Source organism: Camellia sinensis, chromosome 8, assembly GCF_055761805.1.
Source record: "Camellia sinensis isolate YWXY chromosome 8, ASM5576180v1, whole genome shotgun sequence".
Lineage (NCBI taxonomy): Eukaryota > Viridiplantae > Streptophyta > Magnoliopsida > Ericales > Theaceae > Camellia > Camellia sinensis.
Window position 1 is genome coordinate 159,109,545 of NC_138968.1, and position 22,530 is coordinate 159,132,074.

Sequence of the window (22,530 nt, forward strand, 5' to 3'; positions counted from 1 at the left end):
CTAAAAAAAATAACATATTTTGTGCCATTTGTCACTTCCTAAACAAAATTTGTACACATTAATTAGCCTGTTTGGATTGTCATTTGTGACCCCTCAAATAAATTTTTAAACACCTTAGGCTGGGAATTTAAGAGAGCAAACAAAGTATATTGCAGTATAAAGATGAAGTCCAATATACTCAACTCTATATATGCATATAAATTTAAACATGAGATTATATATTCAGAATCATTCATTCATACTTGTGTGGCAATAATGAATATTATGGTACGCACTGCAGATGGAACAGTTATAACCACTTCCCATGCAAGCTCAGCGACCAACTACTTCGCCAGACTGGTAAAATATATACAATGATACATATATATATATATATATATATGAATTCGGTCTCACTGTTTTTAGTTTTATTTTTCTTTTTTTTTGGACTTCCAATAAATACCTCTATATATTGAGGAATTGTTATCAAACTCTATGATTTTTCTGTTGGAAAAAATGATTTTTGGTGACTTTAATTTAATATTAAAGTGTGGTGACTTTAATTAAATATTAAAGTGGGTCCCAACTTTTTATTGTGTTAGGTCCAAGTGAGCCAAAAATCATTGGGTTTTGAATAAGAAATTGCCAAGAAGATGTTAGATTCATGAATAGGATTTTAAAGAGTATTTAAATCCTTTTTCTTGGCTAAAGGGTGTGAATCCTTTGGGCATTCAAACTTTCATATTTTTGGAAAGGGGCTATGGATGCTTGTTGTTTTAATGACCAGCCTTAAAGGCTGGAGGCTCTTCTTCTCTCCCCTTCATATGTATAAATTGAGACCCTCCTATCAACTTTCAATATAGAAATTTTTTGCTTCCATTTTACAAGTCAGTTTGCCAGAAAACACTGAGAGAGTGCTGCCACTGTTCTTGTTCGCTAAGCTAGACAGAAAGTGCTTCTGCCGTAACTGTTTTTGACTGTCGTATCCTAGGAGACAGACGCCGGGTTTCCTCAAGCACTCGACCCGTGAGGCGGCGAAATCTGTTTTAAGGAAACTGCTTCCGTGCAGGCTTCGGTTTCGTCTCTTTACCCTTTTATTGTTTTGTGTATTTATGTTGAAATTTAATTGTAATTATCAGCATATGCTCTTGGTATATAATTTGATTTCTTCATAAATTTATTTATTTAATTTCACAATTTGAACAACAAGCTTAAAACAAATTTTATATATATTTTCTATGAAATTGATCGAATAGATTTATATAGACTATTAGGTTAGCTTTGTATAATGTTACTAGGAATTGTTACGGAATTGCTCACTATTTCAATGATTGTAAATTATGCAATAGTACTCTCTAATTGCTTAGTTTAGTTAGAATTCTCTATCATAATTTACATGAATTTTAAGGTTATAAAATATAATTTATGGATGTTGCAATTTTGACATGCTAATTCTATTCTAGTTTTAATTTGTTACATGCTTATTATTTTCTAGACTAGATTACATAATTTAATGTTTTTAGAATTATTTGCATATGTTAATTGCTAAATGGTTATTGGTTTGTACTCTTACCTATTAATTTTAGTTTAATGCATTTAGAGTTATAGAATTTTTATGAATTGTGTACATGATTAATTTGAATTAATTGGGTGCATTAATCTAAATTATCTAATTGGGTACATTAATGTGAATTATTTAATTGGGTGCATTAATTTGAAATTATTTTGGTGCATTAATCTAAATTATCTAATTGGGTGCATTAATCTGAATTATTTAATTGGGTGCATTAACTTTGAATTTAACTTATTTATTTAGAGTTATTAGTTTAAATATTTATTATGAATTAATTTCATTCATAACTCATGAGTATTGAATTTTTTTTTTAAAGTTTTAATTAAATTGACATTTTAATTCATTGGTTAATTTTATAAATAGTTGCCTAGATGGTTTCTATTATTTATTATATTTATTTTTTGCTTAGATTATCTGTTTGTATTTTGTTGTGGTTTGCTACTAACTTTCTTTGTAGGCATACCAATGCGAAAGGGAATGGAAAAACAAATACAAAACCAAATGAATAGTATTTGGGATGTAAAAAAACAAAAAATGTTTGGACTACTAACTTTTGTGTTGAATAGGAATACCTAAGCGTGGAAAGGCTTTTGGACTAAATAGAATCCTTATGGATTGGCTATTTTATTTAAATGTTTGAAGCATGTTTTGCTTGAGATTTAGTTGGTTTGTTTATCAATTTGTGGTAGCAAATTTTATTTGCTTGTTATATTAGTAGCATTTTATATGCATGTATTTGGTTGTAGCAATTTTTAAATTGATTGTAAATTTAGAATTTGGTTTGGTTTGGTTTTCTCTAATAGAAATCAAAGTGTTTAGCCTTGGCTAAAGAGTATTTCTTATTTGTTCAGAAATGACAACTAAGACGGATTTGGTTGCAAACCTTTGGAGTTTGAGGAAGTCTTTGGGTTTAATCATTTTATTCTCAAAGTGTTGGAAAATCAAGTTTGGAGAAAGTCTTTGGTTATAATCTGATTATGTCCCAAGTGTTTTGGTTTTGAGAAAGGAAACCAAATTTTAGCTTTAGCTAAAATATTTCTGATTTTATTCAGAAATAATGGGCTCAGTTCCGGGAGTACCGGTTAACTTTTATGAATGGTGTAATTCTGGTAGCAAATTTTATTTGCTTGGAAATCGGTTTGTTATAACCTGGTTTATCCCCTGGAAATCTTAATTTTAAAATTATTTCCTATGGACTAGGAGTCAACATGCTCTTGGATGTTTTGTCAAAAAGGTTAACTGGGTTTTAAGCGGGACTGATGTGACCCCTCCAGTCTTCCTAGGAATATTCCTGACCATGTTCGATTCTAGGTTAAATGGTGAGACTAGTTTTGAATTAAATTTCCATCTGAGGGATTTTCTAAGGGTTAAGTTTAATTTCTGAAATCAAAGAAGTGAAATTCTGTTGTGATGTTTCAGAAATGGCTTCAAAAGGTGACAAACAGAAATGTTGTTCCACCTAACAACCTTAGCCTCACGAGATTCTTAAAGGAAGATCTTGAGAGATCAAGTATGATTAAAGGAAATCATAAGATTGTAGTAAAATTTCTCTGATTTGATCAGAGGCAATTAGTTTGGTATCCTTGTGATTGCTATGTGACTTTGCTTGAAAGCAAAGATGAGACAACTTGTTATAGTGGGTGAATATTTTTTGGATTTTTAAATTCCAAATATATTCTTAAATTGGTGGCTCCTAGTGAGTACAAGATCACTGATCACAGAGATAGAAAACTGGTGGTTCCTAGGAGGTGTTAGACCACTGGCTACACAGTTATGAGATTGTGGTTCCTAGTAGTGAACGGATTACTGATCACATGTCAAGACATCATGGTTCCTAGTAGTGGAGAGGCTACTGGTCATATGTCAAGACATGATGATTCCTAGTAATGAAAGAGTCTATTGATCCTATGTCAGGACGTTGTGATTCCTAGTAGTAAAGTGACTACTGATCATAGGCTAAGATATTGTGATTCCTAGTAGTAGAAAGTCTACTGACCACATGTTGAGAAATTAGTGATTCCTAGTGATAAGACTACTAGCCATGTTATGAAGTTCCAAATAGTAGACTATTGAACACTGGATTTGTGTTTCCTAATAGTAAGACTATTAGCTTCAGAATGATAGGCTGGACCAATTATATTTGGGTGCCTAATTCGGTTAATGACATTCTGGGAATGTTTTTACTGTGATATGATTTTGAGAGTTTCATAATCATTGTGACACAAGGATTTGTTTAAGACTTTGTATAAATTCTACAAAGAAGACTTAATTATCCGACTCCGAATTGAGGAGGATAATAGAAAGAAATGAGGGAGTACCTCCTCAGTGAAGGCCAATGTCATTGAGCATGGCAAATCTTCTGGGGTAAGGAAGAAGCCCCCTCGTGAACAAGGGCTCTAAGCTGGGACCAAGTGGCGGTGTTGCAAAAGAAGCTGGCACATAAGCCGCGGGAACCTGGTTATTGGTTCTTTGGGAAGTGCTACAATTGTGGTAGCGAGGGGTTTTAGTTTTACTAGGGCAACACGCCACATCTGCTTCGAGAAGGAGCTGTTTACAACTTTCGAACCAGTTACAAACGATGAGAAGTTGTTTATGGGAAACTCTACTACCTCATTTGTTGAGGGAAAGGTGGTCCTAAAGTTAACCTCAAGAAACGAGCTAACCTTGAACGAAGTCCTGTATGTTCCGGACATTCGTAAGAATCTTGTCTCAAGGTCTCTTCTCAATAAACATGTTTTCGCATGGTTTTTGAGTCCGACAAGGTTGTTCTGACGAAACACAAGTGTGAAACTTGTGTTGAAGCGAAGTAGACAAAATCCCGTATGAGTTATGGAAAGACGTTAAGCCTTCTTATAAATTCTTACGAATGTAGGGGTATCTTGCAATAGTGGCGATTCCTACACCCAAACGGGTTAGGATAGGCCCGAAATCCGTGGATTGTATATTCATTGATTATGCATATAATAGTAGTGTATATCGGTTTCTTGTTCATAAGTCTAAAATTCCAGACATTCACAGGAATACCATCATGGAGTCAAGGAATGCATGTTTCTTTGAAGACATTTTTCCTTGCCGAACCCATGAAGGGGTTCCAAGGACTTTGGAGCAATTTGATGAGCTTGTTAGTGAGGATGATCATGTTGATGATTCAGGTGATGATCAAATTGAGGTTTTAGATAAGCCCAGAAGAAGTAAAAGGGCTAGGATATCCAAGTCTTTTGATCCACACTTCTTGACTTATATGGTTGAGAACGAACCTCAAACTTTCCACGAAGTTATGACTTCTCCTGAGAGTCCTTGATGGAAAGAAGCGAACAAAAGTGAGATTGACTCCATCTTACAGAACCAAACCTGGGAGTTGGTAAATTTACCTCCAGGTTGTAAGCCTTTAGGCTGCAAATGGATTTTTAAAAGAAAGATGAAGGCCGATGGGTCTTTTGACAAGTATAAGGCGAGGCTCGTTATCAAAGGGTACAGACAACGAGAAGGCCTGGATTACTTTGATACGTACTCACCTATAACTAGGATAACATCCATTTGCATGGTGATTGCGTTAGCAGCTTTGCGCAATCTAGAAATACACAAGATGGATGTAAAGACAGCTTTCTTAAATGAGGATTTGAATGAAGAAATCTACATGGAGCAACCTGAAGGGTTTTTAGCTCCAGGACAAAGCAAGAAAGTCTGTAAACTTGTCAAATCTTTGTATGGTTTGAACCATGCGCCTAAACAATGGCATGAAAAGTTTGACAATGTAATGTTGTCAAATGGGTTTAGAATCAACGAATGTGACAAGTGTATTTATGTTAAAGACACTGACAGAGGTTATGTCATTTTGTGTCTACATGTTGATGATATGCTCATTATAAGTAGTAACGATGAAATGATCAAAACTACCAAGAAGTTGTTAAACTCTAAGTTTGACATGAAGGATATGGGCATTGCAGATGTTATTCTGGAAATTAAGATTACCAGAATCTCTGGCGGAATTGTACTTTCTCCGTCTCATTATGTTGATAAGATACTTGAGAAGTTTAGTGGATCAAATACGAGTGTGTCATCGACACCTGTAGACTTATGTCTATATTTTACCTAGAATAATAATGAAAGTGTCTCACAGTTAGAATATTCTCGAGTAATTGGAAGTTTAATGTATCTGATGAGTTGTACTAGGCCGGATATAGCTTACTCGGTTAGCAGGCTTAGTAGATACACAAGCAATCCCGATGCTTCTCATTGGAAGGGCATTGTGCGGGTGTTAAGGTATTTACGCTACACTCGGGATTATGGGCTGCATTATACTCGATATCCAGCGGTGCTTGAAGGATATAGTGACGCGAATTGGATATCAGATATTAAGGACTCAAAGTGCACTAGTGGATATGTGTTCACTCTTGGTGAGGCAGTCGTGTCCTGGAAATCTTCCAAGCAAACGTGCATATCTAGATCAACGATGGAATTAGAGTTTATTGCTTTGGATAAAGCAACGGAAGAAGCAGAATGGCTTCGCCATTTCATTGAAGATATTCTACGTTGGTCTAAACCTGTGCCAGCTATTTGTATTCATTGTGATTGTCAATCTGCAATTGGTAGGGCACAGAGTAATATGTATAATGGAAAGTCTAGACATATCCGTCGTAGACATAATTCCATACGACAACTACTCTCGAATGGAGTTGTCTCTTTAGACTATGTAAGTCTAAGGACAACATTGCGGATCCGCTAACCAAAGGGTTAAGTCGAGTGTTAGTCGAAACGTCGTCAAAAGGAATGAGGTTGAGGCCTTTGGAAGTTACCGGAATGGAAACCCAACCTAGTTGACTGGAGATCCCAAGATCTAGGTTCAATGGGATATCACTAAGGAGGTTAAAGCTCCAGCCATTCCTTCTATCAGTGATACCTGCAAGTGCAGAGGTTAAGTTGAGCTTTTAATGACTCTAGTGTGTTAAGCTGTTGAGCTGAGTATTGCAGGATACTCAAGTAGAGTCACCTATGTAAGTGCGAAGTGGGGCCGCTTCTAGAAGAATTGGGCAGGCCAAGATTCTTTGAAACCACTCACTGAACCAGGCTAGTGTCTAGGGCCACACAGGGCACACCAGTGAGAACAGAATGGTGGTAGGAGTAATTCCTGTGTGAGATCTATTGTCTCAGTTTACATAAACGGCAGAGCAGTTCAAGATGTCTTATTCATTGATCAGCCAGTAAACTCGATAGGTTTTCACTGGGAGAGGTTCAAAGCCAAAAGCTACCTTCTCTGATGTCGGGGTTAGTTCGTTGTACTCTCTCTTCGAGTCATTATTATTGAACGATGTCCGTTTGTTGAGTCTTTCAGTCAATTTTTATTCATGTGGGGGAATGTTGGAAAAAATGATTTTTGGTGACTTTAATTTAATATTAAAGTGTGGTGACTTTAATTAAATATTAAAGTGGGTCCCAACCTTTTATTGTGTTAGGTCCAAGTGAGCCAAAAACCATTGGGTTTTGAATAAGAAATTGCCAAGAAATTGCCTCATGATGTTAGATTCATAAATAGGATTTTAAAGAGTATTTAAATCATTTTTCTTGGCTAAAGGGTGTGAATCCTTTAGGCATCCAAACTTTCATATTTTTGGAAAGGGGCTATGGATGCTTGGTGTTTTAATGACCAGCCTTAAAGGCTGGAGGCTCTTCTTCTCTCCCCTTTATATGTATAAATTGAGACCCTCCTATCAAGTTTCAATATAGAAATTTTTTGCTTCCATTTTACAAGTCAGTTTGCCAGAAAGTTCCTACGTTGAGAGAGTGCTGCCACTGTTCTTGTTCGCTAAGCTAGACAGAAAGTGCTTTTGCTGTAGTTGGTTTTGACCGTCGTATCCTGGGAGACAGACGCCGGGTTTCCTTAAGCACTCGACCCGTGAGGCGGCGAAATCTGTTTTAAGGAAACTGCTTCCGTGCAGGCTTCGGTTTCGTCTTTTTACCCTTTTATTGTTTTGTGTATTTCTGTTGAAATTTAATTGTAATTATCAGCATATGTTCTTGGTATATAATTTGATTTCTTCATAAATCTATTTATTTAATTTCACAATAGGTTTTCACTGGGAGAGGTTGTCACGACCCAAACCCGGCCCTATGGGTTTAGCACCGTAACCGGCCAGTAATCCGAGATTACCAAAGGCCTGCAGAACAGTAATACAGTAAAACAGAGTACAGGGCCTGGCGGAAGCCAATACAGTAAATGAATAATGTCCATTGAGTTGTGTCAGTCTGTGTGCCAAAAAGATTTTTCATGCATTCACATATACAAACCACATATACAAACAGTACAGTCTATACAAAATTTACAGTCACACAGTACAGGGACCTAATCCCTTGATAACAGTACAGTAAACATTCAGTCTATACAGAACAGTAGACGGTACAGAAGGGGGAAAAACAAGACACCCCAAAGCCATAGCATGGCAACTCGGAACCTCGCAGTGAGGCACAAAGGCTGGCTTGACAAAACTGGAGTCTAACCCACGCTCCTAGCTCCGATCTGGTGGCTGAGCACCTACATATATATATAAACAGTGAGCTAAAGCCCAGTGAATAACATAATGCGTAAAGAGGTTAAGAATGAATGTCCTTACAGTATGAAAACAGTTCATTTCAACAGTATTTCAGTTGTTCAGTCAGTACAGTCATATGTGGTACATCCATTAGCATAACAGTACAGTAAACAGTAGGTCTTAAAAGACCGAGCAGTAATGATGGCCATCAGTCAGTAACAGTAGTGGTTCCACAAGGGAACCGACAGAGATCTCTGTAACAGTAACAGTCAGTAACAGTAGTTGCTAAGGATGCCACAATACAGTTCAGAATAGAGGACATACATTCATTCAATTAACAGTAATCAGTTCAGAAAACAGTACAGTTCAGTTGTTCAGAAGATAATCATTTGTGAACATATCTTTACACAATCGTTACTCACAGAGTTTGGGCTACAGTATGCTAGAGCGTGCCTCCCCAGTCGTCAACCCTACACAGTTCACAGGTTGAACACACACTAAGCTACACAGTTGGGAAAGATAACAACTTGATCCCTAATGCCTCGGTGTGTTCTACATCTATATCCTCAATAAGATGCCTTAAACTAGGCCTAAGAATGCCTAGAATGGGATGAGGATGCAAAGATGCACATTTAAAAAGCATTTTCAGAAAACAGAGTCCCGCTCGAGCGGTCATGCAACAAAGGTACACGCTCGAGCGTAAACTTTCCCGCTCGAGCGTACTGTAAAAGTACTGGATGGGTGAAATCTCCGCTCGATGCCCGCTCGAGCTTGAGACATGACTCCGCTCGAGCGCCTAGTTCTCCGCTCGAGCGGACTGTAAAACATTGCAGAAATACTGGATGCTCGGATTCCACGCTCGAGCGGCGATTCCCCCGCTCGAGCGGAAGTGCAGAATCTGGAAATTCCAGATTGCACCTCCAAGCTCAAAACCAAGTTCAAAGGCATCAAAACCGATCCTCTTGGGCCCATTTTCTGGAAAACATTTATAAACACATAGAATAGCACGTTTCAAAGCTCAATTTTAAGAAATCAAAGCCCAAGGGTGTTTAATTCAAACTCAATTTAAACCAATTTCATGAACAATATGAACACGCAAACATGCACGAATTCAAATCATTTTGAAGCTCCAATTTGATGCTCTAAGGAGCCAATTCTTTTCAAAACATGGTGAAATCATGGACTTAAACATAATTATGAACATGCATGTAACCTTTTGCCATGAAAGCAACTCAAACATCTACAATTCAAACATGCATGCATGAAATGAAGCTATAATTCCACATTCTTGAACCAAATCATGACTTAGTTCTACAATAAAGTATGAATTATGCAAGAACTAGCTCAATAACCACAAGAAGAAGATGAGTTTCCTACCTTAGTCTTGTATTCAAGGTTTAGGAGTCCAATTTGACAATTTACACTTCAATTCCAAGCAATTCAACAAAATGAGCTCAATTCTCTTCTATCTCCTCTCTTGGTCGGCAAGAACAAAGGGAATGGGCTGAGGAAATGGTTTGATCAAGCATATACAAGTCTCTAAGTGTGTGAGGTAGTGGCCCACTAAGTGTGGCAAAATGGTAATTACGGCAACTATTGCAATTTATCAATGTTTAATCTAATTTAATCATACCTAACAGTTTTCAGATAAATATACCAAAAATCACATTAATCATGACGATCATAAAACATCAATCAATTTCGGATTCGGCCGCCGATAAGGCCTTCAATTAGCAGTTTAAACACAAAACACAAACAGATCAAATAATCAATCAACAGATAAAAATGCAATTCAAACAGATGTATTCATCCAATTCGGTTTCAATTTCGGTCAGTCAGTTCAGTATTTTTAATCAGTCCAATTATCAGTCACAATCAGTTCAGTTTAACGGTAATCAATGTTTAACGGTACGCAGTGGTGAGGGTTATTACAGAGGTTCAAAGCCAAAAGCTACTTTCTTTGATGTCGGGGTTAGTTCGGTGTACTCTCTCTTCGAGTCATTATTGTTGAACGATGTCCGTTTGTTGAGTCTTTCGGTCAATTTTTATTTATGTGGGGGGTTGTTGGAAAAAATAATTTTTGCTGACTTTAATTTAATATTAAAGTGTGGTGACTTTAATTAAATATTAAAGTGAGTCCCAACCTTTTATTGTGTTAGGTCCAAGTGAGCCAAAAATCATTGGGTTTTGAATAAGAAATTGCCAAGAAATTGCCTCATGATGTTAGATTCATGAATAGGATTTTAAAGAGTGTTTAAATCCTTTTTCTTGGCTAAAGGGTGTGAACCCTTTGGGCATCCAAACTTTCATATTTTTGGAAAGGGGCTATGGATGCTTGGTGTTTTAATGACTAGCCTTAAAGGCTGGAGGCTCTTTTTCTCTCCCCTTTACATGTATAAATTGAGACCCTCCTATCAAGTTTCAAGATAGAATTTTTTTTGCTTCCATTTTACAAGTCAGTTTGCCAGAAAGTTCCTACATTAAGAGAGTGCTGCCACTGTTCTTGTTCGCTAAGATAGACAGAAAGTGCTTCTGCCGTAGCTGGTTTTGACCGTCGTATCTTGGGAGACAGACGCCAGGTTTCCTCAAGCACTCGACCCGTGAGGCGGCGAAATCTGTTTTAAGGAAACTGCTTCCGTGCAGGCTTCGGTTTCGTCTCTTTACCCTTTTATTGTTTTGTGTATTTCTGTTGAAATTTAATTGTGACTATCAGCATATGTTCTTGGTATATAATTTGATTTCTTCATAAATCTATTTATTTAATTTCATAATTTGAACAACATTTTCTTCTTTCACAGCGGATGCAATGGTTTCTACTGGGCTAGCAGCCTTGGGATATGAGTACATTAATTTGGGCAAGTTTTTTTGGGTTTTTTTCTTCTTCTGAATTTTGAAAGAAAGTAAAATTAATTTATATAATCCAACAAGTATTAACGTCTTTTGTTAATTTGTGCGTTTGAATTTTAATTAAACAGACGACTGTTGGGCTGAACTGAACAGAGACTCTAAGGTACAAATCAATAATCTATATAAAGTCTTTTGCATCCATTATTATTTGTACATTTATATTATATATATCTATATATGTATGATTAAATAACAAGAACAAATACTTATATAACATCCTGAGTATTTAATAACTAATTAAAAATATTTATATGAGAAATGATTAGCTTTTCATCTCCATACTCACTGTTGGTGGTGGGTCTCATTGTAAGTAGAAATAAGAAAATTTTAAAAACAAAAGGACTTGGTGGTTTAGACTAGGGCTGAGCAAGAAATCCGTAAAATCCGTAATCCGATCCAGTCCAGTCCAATCCGATAGGTTTGGATTGGTTTTTCGAATCCGTGGTTCGGTTCCGGATTGAAGAATTAAAAATCCGTAGTCCATGGATTGGTTCCGGATTGAACCTCACGGTTCCGGATTGGAACCGATCCGGACCGTATACAAATAGTCTATATTTTTATTATACATCCTCCCCCATAGTATCTTCTCTTATTCTATATAAAATCTAAACTCAAACCTAAACCTCGTATAATATCTTCTTTTATTACTTTTGTTTTTTAGTTTTTAGTTTTAATTTGTAATGATCTAAATACTTATGATGAAACTAGTTTTTTTATGATTGTTTAAATTCTAGAACATTATGTCGCTATTATAAAAAAACATGTTGCTATTGTAGAACTAATATAGCGCTATGTTTATATTTTTATAAAATTAAAGTATTATATATATATATATATATATATTATTTAATTATGTGAATCCGTGGTCCTAAACCGATCCAATCCGTGTTGAAATGGATTGGTTCGGATTGGTTCCAAGATTTAAACGGATCGGATTGGTTCTGATTTTTCAGGAACCGTAGATAACGGATTGGTCCTGGTTTTATCCCAATCCGGTCCAATCCGGACCATGCTCACCCCTAGTTTAGACGGTGTTGGAACTAAAACTATGGCCTCTAGCAAGCATAAGTGTATGCTCAACAATTCACTCTGATCAAGCATCTCAAATATATATACATATCAAAAGTTTTTGATGGTTTGATTAAATTAATTTCTCTCTCTCTCACACACACATACACACATACATATATATATATGCACTAATATATACTAGAAGAAGATTGAAATACATACATCTATAATACGTATATCAATGTTGGGCCGCATTTGTCTTATATATATATATATATATATATGCAGGGAAACTTGGTACCAAATGTTACAATTTTTCCATCTGGTATGAAGACTCTAGCAGATTATGTCCACAGCAAAGGGCTCAAGATTGGGATTTATGCTGATGCGGGGTAACAGAGTTAACTGACAGTTCGAATTTGACAAATTATAGATCATCAAAGATAACATATGTCAGTAATTTGTAAAATTTATGAGAGCTGATTATTTATAGTCCTAAAACCTCACTCATCATAACTAATTCTTTAATCCAACATATGTTATCAATATCTTCTCTCTTTTTTTGATCAGCAAAAAGAAAGAGTATTATTTATGCAAATAAAAGGATTCCCTAGCTTGTAAATTGTTCCATTTATGTATTATTGTTTTCAGGACATTGACTTGTGACAAAAGGATGCCTGGATCACTTGGCTACGAGGAACATGATGCCAACACCTTTGCTTCATGGGTACGTATGCATGTCTTAATTAATTGATCGGTTATGCATTTTCATTATGTTTTATTCATCAAATGATTGCATAATAAACTAAATTAAAATTATATTAGTTATGTATGCCATGTGTGCGTCCATGCTTGCATGCAAGATTAATAAGATGTTGGAGGTGGGAAGAATAAAAACTATAAACTTGGGATTGTATTTGTTTCTATTTTATTGTTCCTTTGATACTAATTAGTTTATTTAAAACTATTTTATTTGTTTCTATTAACATGGCATAAGGTATATAAAGAATATAAAATTTAAAATAAATTTAAGAAAGACTCAATTTAAGTATGTATAGGGAAATGATTCATTGGCATTACGAGTTTAATCTGTCTTCCAACACTGCAGGCTTATTTCAATGCACCTGACGGAGACGAGCCTCTGGCTTTGGACATGGGGAGTATGGGAAAAGGTCAAGTATGGATTAATGGTCAGAGCATTGGAAGATATTGGACAGCGTTCGCAACTGGTAATTGCAATGGACATGGGGAGTATGGGAAAAGGTCTCTTTGCTTGATCAAGTACAAGGCTGATGCTTGGTGAAAAGAACGATCAAGCACAAGGCTAATGCTTCAAAACCATATATATTCCTTCAAGTTTTAGGATTTTTTTTGGATTCCTTCATTGATTTTCCTTTTAATTTTTGTTCAATTACTTATTGGTTTTCAATGGATGGATGTTTAAAACTTGTCTCAATTAATGTTTTGAATGGAATGATTGTAAAGTTTGGGATTCAACAGGAAAATATGATGAATTTTAATGTTATATTTGGGTTGGGTTGAATGAATTTTGTTCAATATTGGACTGAATGTTTATAAACAAAAATTGATTGTTGAAAAAAAAAAAAAAAAAAAACGAGATTTGGTGACTAACTAATTAGTCGTTGATTGTTTAATATCTTTTGGCGACTAAATAATTGGTCGCCAAATTCTACACTTTTGCGACTAAAATCATTGGTCGGCAATTCCTTACCTTTTGGCGACTAAATTATTAGTTGGCGATTTCTTAACTTTTGGCGACAAAAACAGTTGGTCGCCGATTTTTTGCTTTTGGCGATAAACATATTTGGTCGGGAAAATATCACTTTTTGCGACCAAAGTGTTTTAGAGACTAAATGAATTAGTCGCAGTAATGATATATTTAGCGACCAAAAAATTAGTCGGCAAATCTAACTTTTCCCGACCAACCAAAATTTTGGTCGCGAACTACTTTTGCCGACCCTCAATTGGCGACCAAAGTAGCGACCAAAAAAATTGGTCACGGATAACTTTTGCCGACCAAAAATGGGCTTTTAGCGACCAATTTTTTGATCGGCAAAAGTGTTAATTCTTGTAGTGCGTGTTTTATTCTATGTGCGATTTACCCTTTTGACATTTAAAAATAAGCCTATAACCCCCTTATATCTGTCATGTGTTTCACAAGTACTGTTAAGTTAGATAAAATGTTTAATTGTGCACTTCAAACCACAAACTACGTAGGGATTATGTGATCATTTCTAAACGTTAAGGAATAAACCACACATGGTCCAAATCATGTAGAGTAAAATGAAGTTTGACCTAAAGTATATTGTAAGTATTTATGATTAGCATTAAAATAACAGAAATAAGTAATGCATGGTGGGCTTTTTTAAGAGTTATGCTAGGGACTCCAAATATTCTACCAAACCTTTTGCATGGGTGTGGGACCTACACACACGTGGATTTGTGTGAGTCTTACCCTATGTGAGAGATTTGATGGAATATTTGGTAAAATATTTGGGATACATAACATTTCTCCTCTTTTAATACCTAACTGCATTTATTATGAATTTTTTCAATATTTTAACTGTATTTATTATGCTTTAACTAGTGTCTTTCGAGTACTTGTTAGCTAGACCTTTTATTATATTAAACAGTTATTTATTTATAATAATATTTACATATCATTCTTATAAATTTTTTTTTTATCAATTTTATGTATAAATAATTCTTTTTTTTATTGCTAAACTCTCTCTCTCTCTCTCTCTCTCTCTCTCTCTCTCTAAATATAGAGGCTATTACACCAACAGATCATTAAAAAATACAAAAACCCTTCATTATATTGCCTTAGCCATTGGTTATTGAGTTAGTAGCTATCGATCACCTCCCAATGGCACCAAAGTCAATTGCAACACTCACCAAATTGTCTTTCCTCATCCTTCTAGTCATATTTGCATCTTCACAAGCCTATGACTACCATTTCATAGAAACCAACATGACACTCTACTTCCAAGAGTACTACGCCGGCCCCAATGCCATGGTGAACAAACTTACTAGAATTTCCGGCAACATCTGGGCATTCGACAGTTTTGGAACCACTTATGCCGTTGATGATCAAATAACACAGCCCTGACAAGAATTCATCCAAAATTGCACGTGGTCAGGGCATCTACATAACGTCCTCACTAGATGGGGCTAATATGCAGGTGTTGATTTCCATTGTTTTTACTAGCAATGAATACAATGGTAGCACCTTGGAGATTCAAGGCCGCAACATACAACGTGCTGATGTTAAAGAAATCTCTGTGGTGGGCGGCACTGGGAAATTTAAGTTTGCCAAGGGAATTGCGACATTTGAGACGATTTGCACGCACAAGTCGATTTTCTACTCGCTCATACGGTGCAATTTTACTGTGCTACACTATTGAGGACGGGTTTTTCAACTATGTAGGAAATGGAATTGAATAAAATGCAAGTGATGCAAGTGCAAGTGGTTTTTTTTTTTTTTTTGTAATGTCTCGTCAAATCTTAATAATCAATTATCAAAACCATGATTTAAGTCATTTATTCTTTATTTTTGTATTTCCTTAATAGTCAAAAGTCCCCTTTTATCGTTTGCGTCAGAAATGTGAATTATATATAGTAAAATATTTTTATATCACGTGATTGTGAATTTGCCATTTCCTACATAATTTTAAACAAAAGTCAAGTTTGAAAATTGAAAAAAAACTTAAAATATGAAGAGTCAAAATGAAAATATATATATATATATATATATTTTGAGTCGAAGTGAGAAAATAACCAAATATAAAAATAACAAAGCGTAATTTATCCTAACAAAAAAAAAAAAAAAGAAGAAGAAAAGAAAAAACACTCTAACAAACTCACTTAATCGTAACAAATCTCTACGCAAATTTATGCTTTGGAAATTTGACATTTGCCTACACATTTGTTAGTATATTATTATACTTTGTATATAATATAGCATTGTTTATAGCATTACTTTAGTATTGTTTATTAGCATTGTATCCGTTCATTGTTATCATTATGTTTGTTCACTTTCGGCTAAAGCTTTAGCCTTGCCTTTCGGTGCCTCGCGTCTCGCATGGCATGCCTCGCAATATCAGACTATAAATAGAGAGCTAAGCTCCCTTTGTAATAGCACACAACAAATTCAATATACACATTTATTCACTTGCTCTCTCTCTCTATCAATTTATTTTACATGGTATCAGAGCATCACATTTAGACAGATTGTTGCATCTCTTGAACTTCTCTGTCTTCCCTATTCAATCACACCAATCTCTTCGTCTCCTCACGACGAATCCATCGCCACCAAATTCATCACCAGAAGACCTTCCACGCGCCTCCACGCGCTGCCAGAAGTTAAGGCCACGCTCATCCTCGTTCTCCGACGCGCTCTACGCGCCTCTGCACTATCCCGTACTACTGTGCGCCGCGGCCTTCTCTGCTAACGTGAGCCGCGTGTTTCTGCGTCAGCCGACGTCAGCCCTACTGCTTTCGTGCGCCGCCTGCTGTCCTCTGCTATTGTGCGCCGCGCACCTCTCTGCTAACGTGCGCCGCGCACCTCTCTGCTTTCGTGCGCTGCCTGCTGTCTCCTGCTATTGTGCGCCGCGCACTCTCTGCTAACGTGCGCCGGCCGAATTTTGACCAGTAACTTTGACCAGCCCATTTAGTGCCTTTCTGGTCCTATTTTTTGGTCCGGTCACTCTTTTCCCACTGATTTCGACCTTCTGAATTCACTGGTACTCTCGGATTTTTCAAATTCTACCTCGAAAGTACGCTTTTGCCCTCATGGATCGTCTCGACTCCTCTAACCACCCTATTTCCGTTATTCTTGACGGGACTAACTATGTCTTATGGGCACAAGCTATGTCTGGGTTTCTCAAAGGAAAGAAACTTTGGCGCATCATCACTGGGGATGTGTGCAAACCCATCCATACAACCACCGAATCCGCTGCCACCACAGACTCCGCTGCCAAATATATCGATCGTCTGGAGGAATGGGATAGTAAAAACTATCAGATCATTACCTGGTTTCGCAATACTTCTATCACATCTATCAGCCTTCAGTTTGGTCGGTTCCAACTTGACTCTGCTTCCTCTCCCACCAAGGACATCTGGGATTTTTTACAAGAACGCTATCAGACTACTGGCTTTGCTCACCAATATCAGCTTCTGAGTCACCTTCACCGTATGCGCCAAGAACCAACTCAGACCATCAATGATTTCTTGTCCCAAATGTATTCTGTTTGGGATCAACTCGCTCTTTCTGAACCTCCATGGGATTGTACTAAGGATGCTGCCTTGTTTACTACTTACCGTGACCAACATCGCTTGGTTCAGTTTTTTATGGCTCTTACTTCCCGTTTTGAGCCCGTACGAGCTTCTCTCCTCCATCGCACTCCTTTACCCACTCTTGAGCAAGCAATTTCTGAACTCTTGTCAGAGGAAACTCGGTTTGGTACTCTCCATCCGCACCCTGTGGACTCTGTTCTTGCTACTCCCCAGACTAAGAGTTCTCATTCCCCACCTTCACCACAGAAGTCAACCTTCTGCAACTACTGTCAAAATCGCCGTCTTCCGTCGACTCATCTTCTGGTTAATTGTCCTGTTCGCCTCTGTCGGTTTTGCAACAAGACTGGTCCTGGTCATCTCCAGCAAGATTGCTTCCGCAATCCCGCCCGTGCTTCTCGCAATGGTCCTTCCCCCGGGCATTTTTCCCGCAGCACCTCACATGGTCGGTTCCAACGCACTGCTGCTGCTGCCTCAGAGGATGTACCTTCCCCTGTCCCTATCGATCCTTCCACTCCAGTCTTCTCTCACACAGATGTCGAAGCCCTGTTTCAACATTTTTTGCAAAAATCTGGTACTCCTTCCTCTCCTGCCTTGTCTGTCACTGCAGGTAACACTTCCTGGTACTTTGACTCAGCTTGTTGTAATCACATGACCTTTGACTCTACTATTTTTACTCCTATCTCTGTTACTCCTCATGTTCCTTCTATCCATACTGCTGATGGGTCTCTTCTGTCTGTGAGTCATGTTGGTTCTGTTTCCACCTCTCACTTATCTTTATCTCATGTCTATCTTATGCCTGCTCTCACTTTAAATCTTATCTCCATTAGTCAATTATGTGAGCATGGTCTAACTGTTACCTTTTCTCCTACTGGTTGTTTGGTGCAGGACCCTCGGACGGGGCAAACCCTTGGGATAGGCCGTAAGCATGGACGCCTCTACGAACTTATCCATCTTCATGTTCCGGATTCCTCTCAGATCACAGCTCCTACCACTACTACCACTGCTCCTCGTTTATCTCCTTTTCAGCTTTGGCACTGTCGTTTAGGCCATCTTTCTGCTGGTCGTTTAAAAACTTTAATTTCTAGTGGTCATTTAGGTCCTGTCAGTTCTGATGCTTTAGATTGTGTGTCCTGTCAACTTGCTAAACAACCTGCTTTGTCGTTTAATAAAAGTGACTCTGTTTCTCTTGCACCATTTGATCTCATCCATTCTGATATTTGGGGACCCTCTCCTACTCCCACTATGGGCGGAGCCCGCTACTTTGTTGTTTTTATTGATGATTTTTCCCGTTTTACATGGTTGTTCCTTATGAAAACTCGCTCTGAGCTCAAACAACTTTATTACAATTTTGCTGCAATGGTTAACACACAATTTTCTAAAACTATTAAGATTTTTCGCTCCGACAATGCCATGGAATATAAAGATTTTGACTTTCTTTCCTTCCTTCAGAGTCATGGTACTTAACCTCATCGTTCCTGTCCCGGTACGTCTCAACAAAATGGACGTGCTGAACGGAAACATCGGCATCTTCTCGACACTACTCGTGCTCTTCTTCTATCTTCCTCTTGTCCGGAACATTTTTGGGGAGAGGCAGCTCTCACTGCTGCTTACACTATCAATTGTATCCCTACACCTGTCATTCATAATCACACACCTTATGAGCGACTGCATGGCACCCGTCTTCCTTACACCACCCTTCGGGTCTTTGGCTCTGCCTGTTTTGTTCTTCTCCAACCTCATGAACGTACCAAACTTGAACCTCGTTCCCGCCTTTGTTGCTTCTTGGGCTATGGTATTGAACATAAAGGGTATCGTTGTTGGGATCCTCTCTCCCAACGACTTCGTATCTCTCGTCATGTGGTCTTTTGGGAACACAAAATGTTTTCCTCTCTCTCTCTCTTCCGTTTGTCTGTTCCCTCCCCCTCTCTGTTTTTTACTGATCCTTCCACCGATCTATTTTCTGATGATCTTCCTCCCCCACCCACGCCAGCTTCTCTCGAGATCACCTTGCCTGCTGGACTGTCCCATGCTCCTGCTCCCTCTGATGGTCCTGCTCTTACTTCCTCGGCCTCCTCCCCTCCTGCTGAGTCTCTTCCACTGGCTCCTCCTCCGTCTGCTCGCCCACGCCGGGTAACACAACCTTCTACTCGTCTTCGTGACTTTATTGTTGGTTCTACTGCTTTTTCTACTTATGAACCGACCTTCTATCGTGAGGCTCGCTCTAATCCTCTTTGGCAGCAAGCTATGACTACTGAATTGCAGGCCTTAGCCAAAACTCATACTTGGGACATTGTTGATCTTCCTCCTGGCAAGTCTGCCATTGGCTGCAAATGGGTATACAAAATCAAGACTTGTTCTGATGGATCTATTGAGCGCTACAAAGCCCGCCTTGTTGCCAAAGGCTTTAACCAAGAATATGGTATTGACTATGAAGAGACCTTTGCTCCTGTTGCTCGTCTCACCTCAGTTCGCAGCTTAATTGCTGTTGCTACCTCCCGCCACTGGGATCTTTATCAAATGGACGTCACCAATGCTTTTCTTAATGGTATTCTTCTTGAGGAAGTCTACATGAAACCTCCCCCTGGGTCTGCTTATCCACCTCATAAAGTCTGCAAACTTCGGCGTGCCTTATACAGTCTCAAACAAGCTCCCCGCACTTGGTTTGCCAAGTTCAGCTCTACTATTCATGACTGTGGTTTCACCTCCAGCTCTTATGATACTGCTCTTTTTATCCGGAAAACAGCTCAAGGGACCACCCTGCTTTTACTTTATGTGGATGACATGATTATCACCGGTGATGATTTTGATGGTATTCTTCGCCTTAAACAGTTTCTTAGCCACCATTTCGAGATGAAAGACCTTGGTCCTCTCAGCTATTTCTTGGGTCTTGAAATCTTCCATGATTCTACGGGTTCTTTTATCTCTCAAGCTAAGTATACCTCTGATCTTCTCACCCGTGCTGGTCTTACGGATTGCAAGACTGCCTCCACTCCCCTCGAGCCTCAGAGTCGTCTTACACCTCTTGATGGCACTCTTCTCTCTGATGCTACCCTATATCGCCAGCTGGTTGGCAGTCTTGTCTATCTCACTGTTACTCGTCCTGATATTGCCTATGCAGTTCATATTGTCAGCCAGTTTATGTCGGCTCCTCGTACCCCTCATTATGCTGCCTTACTTCGTATCCTTCGGTATCTCAAAGGCACCATGTTTCATGGTCTTCATCATTCCGCCCGCTCCTCTCTCCAGCTTCGTGCCTTTTCCGATGCTGATTGGGCTGGAGATCCTACTGACCGCCGGTCTACTACCGGGTTCTGCTTTTTTTTGGGTGATTCTCTTATTTCTTGGCGCAGCAAGAAACAATCTCTTACTGCTCGTTCCAGTACTGAGGCCGAATACCGTGCTCTTTCTGATACTACTCAGGAACTTCTCTGGCTTCGTTGGCTTCTTACTGATCTGGGTGTTCCCTCCTCTGGTGCTACTGAACTTTTTTGTGACAATCACAGTGCTCTTCAAATTGCTCACAATGATGTCTTTCATGATCGCACCAAACATATTGAGATTGATTGTCATTTCATTCGCTAGCATGTTACCTGTGGTACTATCCATCTTCTCCCTATTGCTTCTGTCGATCAACCCGCTGATATCTTCACTAAAGCTCATCCTCCTGGCCGCTTCATTGATCTTGTTTCCAAACTCAACTTGGTTGATGCTTTCCCTCCTTGAGTTTGCGGGGGGATGTTAGTATATTATTATACTTTGTATATAATATAGCATTGTTTATAGCATTACTTTAGTATTGTTTATTAGCATTGTATCCGTTCATTGTTATCATTATGTTTGTTCACTTTCGGCTAAAGCTTTAGCCTTGCCTTTCGGTGCCTCGCGTCTCGCATGGCATGCCTCGCAATATCAGACTATAAATAGAGAGCTAAGCTCCCTTTGTAATAACACACAACAAATTCAATATACACATTTATTCACTTGCTATCTCTCTCTCTATCAATTTATTTTACAACATTAATGATTTGAAATGAAAGATTCATAGCCATTTGGAGGAGGATCCCCTTCGGTCATTGTTTTGGCTCGTGGGGCTCTACCACGAGCTTTATTTTTGATAATTTAAATTATTCATTTTGTTGGGTATTTCGTGTATTTTATCTTAAAAAAAATTAGATTGATCTGATAACTGTAACTAGTTCAATTTCTTGCAATTTTTACCCAAAAAAAAAAAAACTAGATGACAAAAAAAAAATAAACCATACATTTTTTTTTTTATGATAAATATAATAAATTGAACCAGTTACAATTATTAGATTAACTAGATTTTTTTTATAAATAAAATATCCAACAAAATAAATGATTTAAATTATCAAAACAACACCTATAATAGACCTCACCAGCCAAAACAGTCTCGTCCAATCTAAAACAGTGACCGGTGGGGATCTCCTCCTTTACGATCAAGTGATCAACACTATCTGAGAAAATAAATAAATAAATAAAAAAAAGCTAGTGACCAACTAAACATGTAAATTATTAAGGCTCTTTTTGTATCATGATTTACATCAATTGGAATAAAAATAACGTATGAGTCGATTCTCGATAGCGGTTAAGAATTTATTCACATTTGATATGATCAATCCAATTGCTATAAAGCTTTTTTTTTGTGTGATTGATTATTTTTAAAAATAATAATGTTAAGAACACAAGAGATTCACAAAAGACGAATCCTACATGTGTCGAGTCTTGTATCATGTGGACATCACTCCTTGTAAGACATTCATATTTTATACTCTGTGCACTCAAAAAAATTCATAACGATTACACATACTCATTATTTTTATATCGTTACATTGCAATTGATATCATACTGGCACATTCTTTTATATATAGAGAGACTATGATCATAGCCCACAATAATTTATGACAAATTCAATGAGTGATTATTAGATGGTATTGAAATATTATTCCTCACCATTTATCACTTTGACAAGTTACTTCTAAAAAATCTAATAAAAAGTATTAATTTTCATTATTTTAATTAATAAACGTCAAATTGAAGTATCTCATGGCATTGCCCAACAGTAAAAAACTAATTTCTCAAATTCAATAGCAATGGTTCAACTTCAATCACTCTAAAGTGATAATGCAGATCTGCACATACATTCTGGCACGGAAAATCAAATTAATCAGTGAAGTCTCTCCCACTCCATAAATACA

At 37.6% G+C, this 22,530-nt stretch overlaps 1 protein-coding gene across 1 annotated transcript; it reads left to right on the forward strand.

Moving 5' to 3' along the window:
- The first annotated feature begins 14,884 nt into the window (after positions 1–14,884).
- Positions 14,885–15,422, forward strand: LOC145798222 (dirigent protein 22-like). The gene is made up of 2 exons (XM_082885718.1): positions 14,885–15,100; positions 15,201–15,422. The coding sequence occupies exons 1-2, from the start codon at positions 14,885–14,887 to the stop codon at positions 15,420–15,422; spliced, it is 438 nt and encodes a 145-aa protein (XP_082741844.1).
- The last annotated feature ends 7,108 nt before the right edge of the window (positions 15,423–22,530 follow it).